Source organism: Dendrobates tinctorius, unplaced genomic scaffold (genome assembly GCF_039654945.1).
Source record: "Dendrobates tinctorius isolate UK_male_01 unplaced genomic scaffold, ASM3965494v1 ptg000250l, whole genome shotgun sequence".
In the NCBI taxonomy this organism is placed as follows: Eukaryota; Metazoa; Chordata; class Amphibia; order Anura; family Dendrobatidae; genus Dendrobates; species Dendrobates tinctorius.
In genome coordinates, this window is record NW_027361917.1 from 45917781 (window position 1) to 45935271 (window position 17491).

The 17491-nt window shown below is 42.2% G+C and overlaps 1 protein-coding gene across 1 annotated transcript in view; it reads left to right on the top strand.

Moving 5' to 3' along the window:
* Positions 1–17491, top strand: part of LOC141063549 (sulfotransferase 6B1-like) — a 121919-nt gene that overhangs the window by 37952 nt on the left and 66476 nt on the right. The window contains exons 2-3 of the mRNA XM_073557664.1: positions 3877–3986; positions 12090–12179. Of these exons, the coding sequence (XP_073413765.1) occupies positions 3877–3986; positions 12090–12179 (200 nt within the window). The remainder of the gene's footprint in view (positions 1–3876; positions 3987–12089; positions 12180–17491) is intronic.

Below are 17491 nucleotides of genomic sequence, written 5' to 3' on the forward strand. Positions count from 1 at the left end.
ACTCCTTACATTCCCTATACAGGCTCCGCACCTGTCGCCGCATGCGTAACTTAACGCCCTTGCTCACCCTGACCCTAAACCCTCACTAGGGAATGGGTCGGTGCGGAGACTAATCCCACCACTGCACTAATAACACACATGAGGAAAGAGACAATACAGGGGAAACACCACTTAGCTTTGCTCTGTTGCGTGCGCTCCTAGCAACAGAGCCCACCACCTGCGTGCGTCTTCTCCTCCACCCGGATCCATCACCATAACAGGACCCTTCACCCTAGTGCAGCCTTGGAGCAGAGTCCACCACCAGTTGCAGCTGCTCAGCACCAGAGTCCCAAGGATGAGTTCAGCTTCTGACACGAAGTCGAGCATGCTTGAGTCCAGCTCAGCGGCCAAGTTCCACATGGTGAGTGCCACTCTCCATAGTCGCCACTCCACCAGCCCATGCAGACACTTCCCGCTGACACCATCACTGCGACCCCACCACGCCATGCAAGCCCTTCGTCCAGACACCATAGCTGAAACACGTCCCCCCTGGCTAAGCTGCGCAGGACTCCTCACCAGCTCCATCCTTCCTCCAGGCTCTCCAACTCAAAGTGAACACACTCTCACAATATCACAGGCAGTGATTGCACACCCCTAGCACACCTTTAAAGGGTGTCACACCTGATCCATAATTAAGTGCACAAAAACCTAAAGTGCAATACCACTCACCACCACCGGGGACAGTCAAGACACCTTGGAACTTTCCAAAGTGAAAAAAGTTCACCCAGTGCGATTTAAAACTGTCAGATCACTTCAGATCATGACAGTACATATATACAACATTCATACATACTACATACATACTACATACATACATACTACATATATACAACATTCATACATACTACATACATACTACATACATACTACATACTTTTTTTTTTTTTTACATTCAACACATTAGCCGGATGATGGGACTACTACTGTCCCATCATTGGCTAATGTGTCAATCACTGTCATTGTAGCAGGCATCGCCTGATGGGACTTGTAGTCCCATCAGACGATGCCTGCACACACACACAAGACCCCCGGCAGCCCGCACAGACCCCCGGCAGCCGGCACAAGCCCCCGGCAGGCCCGTATAGACCCCCAGCAGCAGGCACAAGCCCCCGGCAGGCCCGTACAGACCCCCGGCAGCCGGCACAAGCCCCCGGCAGGCCCGTACAGACCCTCGGCAGCCGGCACAAGCCCCCGGCAGGCCCGTACAGACCCTCGGCAGCCGGCACAAGCCCCCGGCAGGCCCGTACAGACCCTCGGCAGCCGGCACAAGCCCCCGGCAGGCCCGTACAGACCCCCGGCAGGCCTGTACAGACCCCCGGCAGGCCCGCACAGACCCCGCCCGCACACACAGACACGCACAGTGTCCGCCCACGCACCGCCCACACTCTTCCTCCCTCCCGAACTGGATGTGCAAGTAAAGAAAGGGTTTTTTTTCATTCTGATATTTCTGTCCCATTGACTTGAATCAATACTTTTTTGGGTATCGGGCCGATCCAATCCGATCCGATATTTCTCAATATCGGATGGTATTGTTCAACACTAGTCAGGAGGCTTCCTACCATCACACAACACAGAGAGAGAGAGAGAAAAAAAACTGGACATTTAACTCCCTGCAGCCACATCCTGGAGGTGGAGATATGGTGGACAGGTGTCCCGTCCATCTCTGACCTAGCCACCATGAAAGCCAGGCCCATATAGTAACTGAATTGCTCTCAGCACGTCATGCTGGAGAAAACACTTATGGCTTTCACATCATGCAGGAAAGCAACCTTTGTGACACATATCTCCTCACATATATGGCATCAGTGACCCTGTCACACTATCTATCTATCTAAACATCTGTCGTTTCTATTCTGCATTTTATTCCAAGGATGGTGCACACAGACGGCACACGGATGCCAAACAGATGCCACACGGATAACACACATGTAAACGAATATCAGGACATGTGAAAGAGGCCTAAGAAGGATAAAACCTCTCTTTTACTTTCTTAAATTCAGGTTTCAGGTTTATTAACCTTTTTGATTGACCGACAGCACTGTAGTTGTCCAGTAGTAAAATTAATAATTGTTGGTAGCGGATAAATCAGGATACTCTCCAAGCGTGTGACAACAGAGATTCTTTATTCAGGAACAATCAGGAACAATATATGATAAGCATAATAGATCAGGAATAAATCATTTGTGTGTCTATCTGTGCATCAGCTACAGCAGGCTGCTTCTCTCATACACAGACACAGGAAAAACAGGAAATACAGTCACTTGCTCTCCCTGTGTGAGCCTCTGGGAGTTTTTTTTTTAACTTTATGAACAGAATACAAATCTAGCAACTGAACACTAATAGACAGGAATGGCGTTGTTGCACCAAACATATTCCAACAATAATTAAAAATGCAAGTTGCCTAATAATTGTACACACAGTGTTTCATCATAAATAAATTCTTAAATAGAAAATCAGCAATTAATTAGCAAATCACACCCATTTTATCTAGGAAGGTAATCATTATAGAAGGCTGTTACACTAATAGAAACCTGTCCTAGAGTATTATTAGGATAGATGGCTTTCAGCATGTGCAGTAGGAAGCTACACTGTTATTACCTGGAGACAGAAGGTTTGTGGTATAGGTTATTTTCAGCTCACAGCAGCTGCTCAGCATTCAGAAAGGCAGCATAGACAGCAATGTGAGCAGCATTTTGTTTCCTCAGCTCCCATGGTATTTCCAGTATTAGATCAGAAAGACATTATGGACAGCAGTGTGAGTGGCCTCTCCTTCCATAAGCACCACTGGCATCTCCAGTAATAGGTCATAGAGACAAGTGAACCGCAACACTCCTAGTATCACCAGAACTAGATCAGATAGACAGGGTTGACAGCAGTTTGAGCAGCTTCTTCTTACCTCAGCACCTGTGGTATCTCAAGTTTTAGATCAGAAAGAGTGGATACCAGTGTAAGTGTCCTCTTCTTTCCTCAGCATCTCTAGTATCCTCAGTATTAGATTATAAAGACTGGGTGGACAGCAGTGTGAGCAATTTATTCTTACCGCAGCACTCTTGGTATCTTCAGTATTAGATCAGAAAGACAGAATGGACAGCAGTGTGAGTAGCCACTTTTTGCATCAGCACTCCTAGTATCTCTAGTATTAGATGAGATAGACAAAGTGGACAGCAGTGTGAACAGCCCCTACTTACCTCGACACCACTAGAATCTTCAGTATTAGATCAGAAAGACGTGGTAGACATCAGTGTAAGCAGTCTTTTCTTAGTTCAGCATCTTTTGAATCTCCAGGATAAGACGAAAAAACAGGCTGGTCAGCATTATGAGTATCTTCTTTTTACCCTAGCACTTCTGGCACCTCCAATATCAGATTTTTTTTTACTGTGCAGAAATTCACTATGGTGGAATATATTATTATTATTTTCTTAAGTGAGGAAAATTAAAGAGATGTGATTTTAATGTGGAGTGCTGTTATCCTTAGTTTTTCTTTCACTGTATAATAAATAGGTATAACAAATTCACAACTATGGTGCCTTGTGTGAAAATGTCAAGTAGTGGAAAAATCACTACTTGGTTGGCATGTTGATGCCTCCAATCTGTTGGTGTTGCAGCAGTTGGAATAATTTGTCTCATGCATAAAAATTCTGTTGGGGCTCACACAACCTCACAAGGTGAGCAGTAACCATATTCTTTATTCCTATACCAGTTTATCAAATAAGACCTTATTGCACTTGTACAGTATTGTCCTCTCAGCCTTTCCATACTACATATAGAAACTTAATAAAGAAAAGCAGTCTGTAAAATGTATAGTTATATTGAACAAACATATTTTATTTGTTTCAGGAACAAATTGGTTAATTCAGATACTGTATGAAATGGTGTCCGTCGTTCACAATAAAGAACCGTTGCTTGATACAACAATGATTGAATTTGGGAGTCCAGAAATACTTGCGGTGAGTTAAAGATGGATTAATAACCTAGATATTAGTTTCTATCATGTCTTGGAAAGTTTTTATAATGTGGAATCACTGGTTCAATAGGGGTGACAGATAACTGGAATTACCAAACTTCACAACAGTTGCACCAGTTTTGTGCAGTCCTGTGGGACGTGCTCCCGGTCTAAACCTTGTTCTTGCTCTAGTGGGTTGTTGATGCCTTTGCCGGTCCCCAGGAGGCCATGGACCCATATTTCAATGGATTTCATCTCTGATATGCCTGTCTCTCAGAGAATGACTGTTATTTGGGTGATTTGTGATAGGTTCTCTAAGATGGTTCATCTTGTACCACTCCCTAAGTTGCCATCTTCCTCTGAGTTGGTGCCCCTGTTTTTGCAACAGGTGGTTCGCTTGCACGGGATTCCTGAGAACATTGTATCTGACAGAGGAGTTCAGTTTTTGTCTAGATTTTGGAGGACTTTCTGTTCCAAGCTGGGAATTCAGTTGTCCTTCTCCTCTGCTTTTCACCCTCAGACCAATGGGCAGACAGAGAGAACAAACCAGACCTTGGAGTCGTATTTGAGATGTTTTATTTCCGCTGATCAGGATGATTGGGTTTCATTTTTGACCTTGGCCGAATTTGCTTTAAATAATAGAGCTAGTTCTGCCACTTTGATGTCACCTTTTTTTTGTAACTTTGGGTTTCATCCTCGATTTTCTTCAGGGCAGGTGGAGCCTTCTGCCTGCCCAGGTGTTGACACTGTGGTGGAGAGAATGCACCAGGTCTGGGACCAAGTGGTGGATAAGTTATCTCTCTCCCAGGAAAAGGCCCAGCGGTTTTCCAACCAACATAGGACCATTGGTCCCCAGTTTAAGGTTGGTGATATGGTTTGGTTATCATCAAAAAATATCGCTATGAAGGTGGCTTCTCCTAAGTTTAAGCCTAGATTTATTGGACCTTACAAGATTTTGGAGATTATTAATCCGGTCTCTTTTCGTTTGACTCTTCCTGTCACATTTAAAATCCATAATGTGTTTCATAAGTCCTTATTGAAGAGGTTTGTTGAACCAGTAGTTCCTGGGGTGGCACCTCCAGACCCTGTATTGGTTGAAGGTAACATGGAATATGAGGTAGAGAAGATACTGGATTCCCGTCTGGCTAGACGTAGACTCCAGTATTTGGTTAAGTGGAAGGGTTATGGTTAGGAGGATAATTCCTGGGTCTCTGCCTCTGATATTCATGCCAAAAGATTGGTGCGTGCCTTTCATCGGGCTCACCCTGATCGCCCTGGTGGCGTGGATGAGGGTTCAGTGACCCCTCCTCAAGGGGGAGGTATTGTTGTGAGTTCATTTTCCCCTTCACCATTGAAGTCTGATGAACTCCCTCTTCTGGTGAAGGAAGGTAGTGAGGCTGATTACCAAGCACCTGGGCAGGATGATGATGACTGGGTGATGGGAATTGCTGACTGGATATAAGGCAGCTGACGCCCTTCTGCCTTGCTGGTCATCTCTCTGAGGGATTCTAGGAGGCCAGTCTGATTCCTGCTCCTCAAAAGCTGTTTTCTGCTCTGCTTTTTGCATTTGTGTTTTGGTTTTGTTTTGCCTTGTTTTTCGGGATTTCTGTCATTCCCTGCTGGGGTGAGCTGAATTCCATTTTGCTCTGTCTTCAGAAAATACCTGAGTACTGATATAGTCTTTTTGAAGCCTAGCATCTTCAGGGCTTTTTTCCCTATCAGCCTGTTGGCTCTTGTTTTGATAGGGTTTTGGCAGATTGGAGACAGCAGCTTTTCTATCCTGTCCTATTTAGTTAGCTTGGGCCCCATCATTTGCTCAGCCTATCTTTCTATCTGTGTGAGTGTTTTTTCATCTTGCTTCACCGTCATTATATGTTGGGGGCTGCCTATTGCTTTGGGGTCTGCTCTGGGGCAGTTTAGATTTCCCGTTCTGTCTTTAGGCTATTTAGTTCTCCAGCTGTGATTGAGGGGTCTAGGGCACCGTAGGAACCCCCCACGGCTACTGCTAGTTGTTGTTGCTAGGTTCAGGGGTCTGCAATCTGATAGCTGCCAACTTCTCTGATTTTCTGGACTTAGCTAGTATTTCTGTTTTTGCCTCCTACGGTGACTCATTCATAACAGGATTCCTTATTTGTGCCTATTTTCAAATGCTGGGTAGAGATGATGTAAACAAAAAGTGAAACTCAGATTTATAGCATTTCTCTAGCTTAGCTTAGCACAACATTTCAATACAGTACATTAAAGCTCTTTCATGTACTGAGGGTTGTTCTGGTGCAGTACTCATGTACTGATGGTGGTTCACAATTAGCAATCCAAAATGTACTTCATGGCTATGTTAAATCTTAAAAATCTATAAAACGTATAGTTTCAAGATTATGAGGAGGATTTGGTGAGATTCTGCTTAGTTTCTGCTCCAAAAGCTCATTCTATGTGGAACTACATACCGCTTAAATCTGGCACTTACTAAAGTGAGGTGCAGAGTCTATGAAATCCCAATTTTAATTTACCGGCAGAACAACCCCCCAAATTTTGGACTCAGTGCGTCAGATTGCCAGGTCGTGATCCTCAAATAAGTAACTGGTTGACAGCAGTATGCAGTAGTGATGATCTGAAGCACCAGAAAAGTTAAAATGAATCCAGGTCACATTTCAATTGCAAGAGACAGAATCTTTAAAAAAAATCCAGAAAAATCACATTGTATTATTTTTACATAATTAATTTGCATTTTTATTGCATGAAATAAGTATTTGATACAACAGAAAACCAGAACTTAATATTTGAAACAGAAACCTTTGTTTGCAATTACAGAAGTCAGACGTTTCCTATAGTTCTTGATCAAGTTTGCACACACTGCAGCAAGGAGTTTGACCCACTCCCTCATTCACATTTTCTCCAGATCTTTCAGGTTTTGGGGCTGTCACTGGGCAACATTGCATTTCAGCTCCCTCCAAAGATTTTCTATTGGGTTCAGGTGTGGAAACTGGCTAGGCCACTAAAGGACCTTGAAATGCTTCTTATGGAGCCTCTCCTTAGTTGCCCTGGCTGTGTGTTTCAGGTCATTGTCATGCTGGAAAACCCAGCCACGACCCATCCCTTCTTACTGAAGGAAAGAGGTTGTTGGCCAAAGTCTCGCGATACATAACCTCATCCATCCTCCCTTCAATATGGTGCAGTCATTCTGTCCCCTTTGCAGAACAGCACCCTCAAAGTATGATGTTTCCCCCCACCATGCTTCTTGGATGAGACGGTGTTCATGGGGTTGTATTCATCCTTCTTCCTCCAAACAAGCCGAGTGGAATTGATACCAAAAAGTTCTTGTCATGGCTTGGACAGGGTTAATGCCCTGCCCTCTCAGGGTTAATTGTTGTGACCTCCTTTTGGATCTGGGAGGGATATTTATACCCATGCTGGGCTAGGATTCTCTGTCACTTATACTCCTGCCCTGAGCTGAGTTAAATTGATCCTGGTGTTTTGTGTGTTTGTGCCTTGTGCCTGCACTGCGTGTATGTTCCCTGGTTCTGATCCGGTCTGTCCCTCACTTTGCTATTGCCTGTTGATTCTGTACCTCGTTGTTCGGCTCGTTTGGTAATTGACTTCGGCTTGTCTCCTGACTATGCTTTTGCCTCACTCCTTTTGTCCTGTGCTGTCCTCCTGTTACTGACCTTGGTTAGCCTGACCCCGCTCCTGGCATTGCCGGTTCTTACTTTCCGCCTTGTGCTCCCCAGTTTGCACGAGTGCTAATTCTAGCCTTTAAGACCTTCCTGCTCTGGTCACGTGACCCGCCAGGTACTTGTCTATTTATTTGCACACCGTCGCTTATGCCTGCTACTTTCTCCATCCCTCCCCCTCCGGAGAGGGTGCTTGGTAATCACAGTCTTCTTCGGTACTGTCCTCTCTCTAGTGTGTTTGCACCGTACACATTGTCTGTCTCCGGACAGTACTATTTTAGTCTCATCTGATCACATGACTATCTCCCATGCCTCCTCTGAATAATCCAGGTGGTCACTTGCGAACTTCAAATGACCTGGACATGTGCTGGCAGGGGCAGGGGGGCTTTGCGTGCCCTGCAGTATTTTAATCCATAATGGCGTAGTGTGTTACCAAAGGTAATATTTGAAACTGTGGTCCAAGCCCTCTTCATGTTATTGACTAGGTCTTCCCATGTATTTCTGGGCTGATTCTTGACCTTTCTCAGAATCAACCTTTCCCGATGAGACAAGATCTTGCATGGAGCCCCAGGCCGAGGAAGATTGACAATCATCTTGTGCTCCTTCCATTTTCTAACAATTGTGCCAACAGATGTCTCAATCTCACCAAGTTGTTTGCCTATTGTCCTGTAGCTAGTGTTGAGCATTCCGATACTGCAAATATCGGGTATCGGCCGATATTCGCTGTATCAGAATTCCGATACTGAGTACCGATATTTTTTCCAATATCGGATACCGGAATCGGAAGTCCCCATAATGCAATGAGCCACTGTTGTGTCTGTGATTGGCTGCTGAAATGATGTCATCATGATGCGCGGTCTGTGCGCATCATGATGCGTGGTCTGTGCCAACAGCCGGGGGGTCTGTACGGGCCTGCTGGGGGCCTGTGCTGGCTGCCGGGGGTCTGTACGGGCCTGCCGGGGGCTTGTGCCGGCTGCCGGGGGTCTGTACGGGCCTGCCGGGGGCCTGTTCCGGCTGCCGGGGGTTTGTACGGGCCTGCCGGGGGCTTGTTCTGGCTGCTGGGGCTCTGTACGGGCCTGCCGAGGGCTTGTGCCGGCTGCTGGGGGTCTGTTCGGGCCTGCTGGGGGCTTGTGGTGGCTGCCGGGGGTCTGTACGGGCCTGCCGGGGGCTTGTGCCGGCTGCCGGGGGTCTGTACGGGCCTGCCGGGGGCTTGTGCCGGCTGCTGGGGGTCTGTGCGGGCCTGCTGGGGGTCTTGTGTGTGTGCAGGCATTGTCCGATGGGACTACAAGTCCCATATGGCGATGCCTGCTACAATGACAGTGATTGACACATTAGCCAATGATGGGAAAGTAGTAGTCCCGTCATCCGGCTAATGTGTTGAATGTAAAATATATAATATATATATATATACATACTACATACATACAACATGCATACTACATACATACTACATATATACAACATTCATACATACTACATACATACTACATATATACAACATTCATACAACATACATACTACATATATACAACATTCATACATACTACGTACATACTACATTCATACAACATACATACTACATACATACTACATACATACATACTACATATATACAACATTCATACATACTACATACATACTACATATATACAACATACATACTACATATATAGAACATTCATACATACTACATACATACTACATTCATACAACATACATACTACATATATACAACATTCATACATACTACATACATACTACATATATACAGCATTCATTCAACTTACATACTACATATATACAACATTCATACAGACTACATACATACTACATACATACTACATTCATGCAACATACATACTACATATATACAACATTCATACATACTACATACATACTACATATATACAACATTCATACAACATACATACTACATATATACAACATTCATACATACTACATACATAATACATGCATACAACATACATACTACATACTACATACATGCTACATATATACTACATTCATACAACATACATACATGTTACACACATACTACATATATACTACATTCATACAACATACATACATACTACATACATTCTACATTCATACATACATACTACATACATACTACATTCATACAACATTCATACAACATACATACATACTTCATACTACATACATACTTCATATATACTACATTCATACAACATACATACAACATACATATATACTACATACATTCATACAACATACATACATACTACATACTACATACATACAACATACATACAACATGCTACTACATACAACATACAACATACATACTACATACAATACATTCATACATTCATACAACACATACATACTACATATATACTACATTCATACAACATACATACATAGTACTTACTACATACATACTACATACATACAACATGCTACAGACATACAACATACATACTACATACAAACTACATACAATACATTCATACAATACATACATATAGACATACAGTACATATAACACAGAGTACATACTCACCATCACGTGTCACTTTGATCCCCGAAGCCAGTGTCATCTGTGGAAAAATATGAAAATAACAAACAAGCAATATACTCCCTGATCCGCAGAAATCCACGAATGTCCCACGCCAATCTCCTGTGGAGAACAGCAGCATCAGCTGATGCGACCGCTCTCTACCGGACTCCAGGAATACAATGACGGGAGGTAGGTATCCTTCCGCACTGTATTCCTCCGCCACTGTAAAAAAATAGTCCCTGGTCTCACTTTATGGCAAAAGCTGCGTGGGAACTTTCTCACACAGCAATACCCCGAAACAGCTGTCTGTGGATGGATACCATGTTTTGGCATAGGTGGTTTCCTTCATTGGAGACTGCCCTTCCCGTGGTTGTTCCTTCCCGGGGAAAGACCTGGCTAGTCATTGCTTGCATTGAGAAACATGAGATGGTGTCACTGCGGATTGTGTTTTGCATGTTTTTACATATTTCCCATAACGGATGGGGGCATTGCTCTAGAATCATTGCGTTGAGAAACTTTCTCACACAGCAATACCCCGAAACAGCTGTCTGTGGATGGATACCATGTTTTGGCATAGGTGGTTTCCTTAATTGGAGACTGCCCTTCCCGTGGTTGTTCCTTCCTGGGGAAAGACCAGGCTAGTCATTGCTTGCATTGAGAAACATGTGATGGTGTCACCACGGCTTGTATTCTGCATGTTTTTACATATTTCCCATAAGGGATGGGGGCATTGCTCTAGAATCACTGCGTTGAGAAACATGTGATGGTGTCTCCGCAGTGTTGGATGTTGATCTCCATGAGTTCATTCATCCTCATTTTTCACAGTCTTCTACTAGGCATTGCTCCTACTCCACACTGATGAGGGGCAATACCCCGAAACAGCTGTCTGTGGATGGATACCATGTTTTGGCATAGGTGGTTTCCTTCATTGGAGACTGCGCTTCCCATGGTTGTTCCTTCCCAGGGAAAGACCTGGCTAGTCATTGCTTGTGTTGAGAAACATGTGATGGTGTCTCCGCGGCTTGTATTTTGCATGTTTTTACATATTTCCCATAAGGGATGGGGGCATTGCTCTAGAATCACTGCGTTGAGAAACATGTGATGGTATCTCCGCAGTGTTGGATGTTGTTCTCCATGAGTTCATTCATCCTCATTTTTCATACTCTTGGGAGGGGGCGGATTGGCAGCGTTGATTGGGTCACAGTAGTTGTTCAGTGACCCCATCCCAGGCTGGTGCGGTAGTTTCTGTGGTGCATGGTGGTGCGTAGGCTCCGCCGACATTTTGTGAATGCCCGGAACCTCGCCATATCCATTGCTGCAATGCGGTGGCCTCCGGGAACATGACCGTCGGAGGTGGCGCATGTGTAGATTGAGATCTCAGCACCGACATCTCATCTCCTGAAGGCGTCGGACCTCTGAACACCCCCTCTTCCCAGCCCAGGGACAGCAGAATCGCCTGACTCCTGCTGCCACCACACTCCTGGTAAGTACATTCGAACTACAAGACGCATCCCCATTTTCCCCAAAAAATTTTTGGGAGAAAAGTGCATCTTCTAGTCCGAAAAATACGGTAGTTATTTTATGCAATAAAATGCAATTTCATTATTTAAAAATCATGCAATGTGATTTTCTGGGTTTTATTTTTAGTTTCTGTCTCTCATAGGTGAAGTGTACCTACGATAAAAATTATAGACCTCTCTATTCTTTGTAGTTGGAAAAACTTGCAAAATCGGCAGTGTATCAAATATTTTCCCCACTGTATGTGAAAAAAAGTGTCAAGCGCACGTAATAAATAGTTCATGCCATGTACTCCAATTTTGATTTGCTTTGTGATCGTTCACATTTTACCTATTAAATCGGTGTTCCCCAAATGTTACTGTTTTTTTCTATTTAGAGATTTCAAGATCGCCCTTCACCAAGGATTATTTCAACTCATTTGCAATTCAAGGATATTCCAAAGTCTATATTTGAAAAAAAGGTTAAGGTAGGTGTTCAGCGCAGCAACAAGAACCCTTCCAATTCCTTTCTTAGTTCAGTGGATTCACCGTGGAAAGCGGTTCTGTCCTTGTCAAGTGCCATGAACCGAACAGATATGAAATATCCATTCACTGGAAGTAAAAATGAAGGTTCCCATTATGTGACTTTAAGAAGAGATCTAGAAAATTCCCAGAAATTTATCAGAAATGTATGGTACATTAAAAAAATGACTTTCTGTTATATAACTTAAAAGTATATGAACATGGACTGTCTTCATCAGAAATTACAGATAAAAGGATTTTTGCATTATTGAAAGGAGAAAAAGAGATGCGGCACTCACCCAGTTTGCAATGCAGAGTTTCTTTATTCGACCATTACAGGTCACACAATAAAGGACGGGCAGGTAACATGAGGCATGCGGGGAAAAGACGTCTTGCTTTGTGATCGTATTGTGTGATGTAATGGTCGAATAAAAAAACTCTGCATTGCAAACTGGGTGAGTGCCGCATCTCTTTTTCTCCTTTGAATAATGCAAAAATCCTTTTATCTGTATTTTCTGATAAAGACAGTCCATGTTCATATACTTTTAAGTTATATAACAGAAAGCCTTTTTTTTAATGTACCATACATTTCTGATAAATTTATGGGAATTTTCTAGATCTCTTCTTAAAGTCACATAATGGGAACCTTCATTTTTACTTCCAGTGAATGGATATTTCATATCTGTTCGGTTCATGGCACTTGACAAGGACAGACGTCTTTTCCCCGCATGCCTCATGCTACCTGCCCGTCCTTTATTGTGTGACCTGTAATGGTCGAATAAACAAACTCTGCATTGCAAACTGGGTGAGTGCCGCATCTCTTTTTCTCCTTTGAATAATTCAACATGTTTTTTCTGATGCAGAGCACCGTATAGCAGTGTGTTGCATACTGTGTGCCCGTGATTGATCCTGGACTAGTTGCTGGCAAATCAGCGCCTTGGTGCCGTTCATCTGTGTCTTCTTTGAATTGAAAAGGATTTTTGCGGTTGCTGGATTTTCCCATTTTTTTTTCACGGTTCACCTACTCAGGAAACCATTCTGAAGTCTCCATGCACCGCACACCTACAGTGCATTGCGAAAGTATTTGGCTCCCTGGAACTTTTCAACCTTTTCCCACATATCATGCTTCAAGCATAAAGATACCAAATGTAAATTTTTGGTGAAGAATCAACAACAAGTGGAACACAGTTGTGAAGTTAAACGAAATTTATTGGTTATTTTAAATTTTTGTGGAAATTCAAAAACTGAAAAGTGGGGCATGCAATATTATTCGGCCCCTTTACTTTCAGTGCAGCAAACTCACTCCAGAAGTTCATTGTGGATCTCAGAAAGATCCAATGTTGTCCTAAATGACTAATGATGATAAATATAATCCATCTGTGTATAATCAAGACTCCATATAAATGCACCTACTCTGTGATAGTCTCAGGGTTCTGTTTGAAGCATAGAGAGCATCATGAAGACCAAGGAACACAACAGGCAGGTCCGTGATATTGTTGTGGAGAAGTTTAAAGCCGGATTTGGATACAAAATAATTTCCAAAACTTTAAACATCCCAAGGAGTACTGTGCAAGCGATCATATTGAAATGGAAGGAGTATCATACCACTGCAAATCTACCAAGACCCGACCGTCCCTCTAAACTTTCATCTCAAACAAGGAGAAGACTGATCAGAGATGCAGCCAAGAGGCCCATGATCACTCTGGATGAACTGCAGAGATCTACAGCTGAAGTGGGACAGTCTGTACATAGGACAACAATGAGTCGTACACTGCACAAATCTGGTCTTTATGGAAGAGTGGCAAGAAGAAAGCAATTTCTCAAAGATATCCATAAAAAGTGTTGTTTAAAGTTTGCAACAAGCCACCTGGGAGACACACCAAACATGTGGAAGAAGGTGCTCTGGTCAGATGAAACCAAAATCGAACTTTTTGGCAACAATGCCAAACGATATGTTTGGCGTAAAGGCAACACAGCTCATCACCATGAACACACCAACCCCACTGTCAAACATGGTGGTGGCAGCATCATGGTTTGGGCCTGCTTTTCTTCAGCAGGGACAGGGAAGATCGTTAAAATTGATGGGAAGATGGATGGAGCCAAATACAGGACCATTCTTGAAGAAAACCTGTTGGAGTCTGCAAAAGACCTGAGACTGGGCGGAGATTTGTCTTCAAACAAGACAATGATCCCAAACATAAAGCAAAATCTACAATTTAATGGTTCACAAATAAACATATCCAGGTGTTAGAAAGGCCAAGTCCTAGTCCAGACCTGAATCCAATCGAGAATCTGTGGAAAGAGCTGAAAACTGCTGTTCACAAACGATATCCATCAAACCTCACTGAGCTCGAGCTGTTTGCCAAGGAAGAATGGGCAAGAATTTCAGTCTCTCAATGTACAAAACTGATAGAGACATACCCCAAGTGACTTGCAGCTGTAAACACAGCAAAAGGTGGCGAAACAAAGTATTAAGTTAAAGGGGCCGAATAATATTGCATGCCCCACTTTTCAGTTTTTGAATTTCCACAAAAATTTAAAATAACCAATAAATTTCATTCAACTTCACAATTGTGTCCCACTTGTTGCTGATTCCTCACCAAAAATTTACATTTAGTATCTTTATGTTTGAAGCATGATATGTGGGAAAAGGTTGAAAAGTTCCAGGGAGCCGAATACTTTCTCAAGGCACTGTATTCTAGGAATTTCTCAACGTGGTGAGCTGATGGTTGTTGCATTGTGTTTTTCTAAAAGGATTTTTAGAGCAATAATGTATCAGGACAAAGTAGTAATATGTGGGGGTAACCACTATAAGAATTCTATTCAGACTTGTACCGCCACTTTAAATATAATAGAAAGAATATGTGTTGAAATAGTTTCATAATTAAGCAAAAAAATCTTAATTACATAAATCACACAGTGAAAATATGAGACTGTGGTGTTCGCAGGTACGCGGGATGCAGTGACGAGGCGGGAGCCGGAGTCAGCTTAAAATGCAACTTTTATATAGGGGCTATCTTGAGCAACTAGCAAGCTGACAGCAGTTATCCTTGCAGGGATCCAAACAATAATACACTGGTAACACGATATTGAGTACCCGGTCGGAACCGGTAACTATGAGGCCGCGGTATGGCCGACTATGGGTCCAAGCTCTACGATTGATCAACTACAACGTGTCACTTATCCTTCTCTAATGTCCAGCAGAGTGGTGGTCGGTGTCTATTCGGCGTCTCAGCTGCCAGACCCAGCCGACGAGGAGTTGACGTAAGCTTCGGGCGTTCCTACGCCCAGGTGGAGCAAGGAGAAGGCTGGTAGTGCAATAAGAGACTGCGCTGCTGTGATAGAATTCAAGGTATCTTTATTGCCAACGCGTTTCCTGAGCCAGTCCCAGCTCACTTCATCAGGGCATGTTACAGAAGTTCATTGCAGGGGTATATATACACATAAAAAAAAAAAAAGGGGGAGGCGCCAAGAATAGTGAGGTGACACATCAGCATGGATACATATACATGAATCATACAAAACAATAAAACTTTATTACAACCATATTAAAAACGATGTTTAAAATGCCATAAAAAGAGTGTTGGTATAAAATATGTGGTTAAAAAATAAAAAGACACGGGGGGGATCACGAGGTAAAAGATTAAAAAATGGCTCTCGAGTCCTGGGGTGGATTAGAACTTGCCTCAGAAGATATAACTCATGGTATTAGTCCACTATGCTACATGTCAAACTGGAACGTAAGGAGAAAATGGTTAAAATCATGTGTAAATAGCTAAAACTAGTCTCAAATATCTTTTTTCTAGGTGGAGAAAAGAGAAGAACAACAAGAAGAAACTCTCTGGAATAGGTGATATAAAAATGGTTAAAAATTGAGTGTTAAGACATAATAAAAATAAAAAATTTAAAAAAATAAATTAAAAAAAAAATTTAAAAAAAAAAAAAATTCATGGGTGAAAAAAAAATGCATAAAATTTTTTTCTTTAAAAAACGAAGATGATGATATAAAGGAATTGAAAGGATAAGATATTAAAACACAGGGTCAAAATAAAATCAATAAAAAACATCATTGATGATATTAAGACCATTGGGCTCAATAGATTTGAGTTTGTAGATCCAAAAGACTTCCTTTCTGCATAGTGATTGAAACCTATTGGGGATGTGGTCTGGTATGTGATCAATGGGATAAATGGTGGCTTTACTGAAATCTTTGGAATGTGTGGTGTCAAAGTGTCGTGAAAGTCCATGCTTTTGGAAGCCTATTTTGATATTGTGACGGTGTGAATTCATGCGACAATGTAGCGCTTGTGTAGTGCGACCTACATACAATCTGGGACAAGGACAGGAAATGACATATATAAAATGAGAGGAATGACAAGTGAGGTGGAATTTGAGGGGAAATTTTTCAAGTGTAATGGGGTGGACAAACACAGACGTATACAAACATTGAATATGAGTTGGGTCTTGAATGTTTTAACAGGTTCCTTTTATCAGACATTCGTTTATCTGTTGCACAAAAAGCTTTTATCTACAAAGGGATGGATTTTATTTTGCATAATAACTTTTTTACTTTTCTGGGGGAATTTTATCACCAGACACGTGGGACCGCTATGGGATAACGAGTAGCACCTACGTATGCAAATCTACACAAGCACTACATTGTCGCATGAATTCACACCGTCACAATATCAAAATAGGCTTCCAAAAGCATGGACTTTCACGACACTTTGACACCACACATTCCAGAGATTTCAGTAAAGCCACCATATATCCCATTGATCACATACCAGACCACATCCCCTATAGGTTTCAATCACTATGCAGAAAGGAAGTCTTTTGGATCTACAAACTCAAATCTATTGAGCCCAATGGTCTTAATACCATCAATGATGTTTTTTATTGATTTTATTTTGACCCTGTGTTTTAATATCTTAGCCTTTCAATTCCTTTATATCATCATCTTCGTTTTTTAAAGAAAAAAATTTTATGCATTTTTTTTTTTCACCCATGAATTTTTTTTAAAATTTTTTTTAATTTTTTTTTTAATTTTTTATTTTTTTTATTTTTATTATGTCTTAACACTCAATTTTTAACCATTTTTATATCACCTATTCCAGAGAGTTTCTTCTTGTTGTTCTTCTCTTTTCTCCACCTAGAAAAAAGATATTTGAGACTAGTTTTAGCTATTTACACATGATTTTAACCATTTTCTCACTTTCCAGTTTCACATGTAGCATAGTGGACTAATACCATGAGTTATATCCTCTGAGGCAAGTTC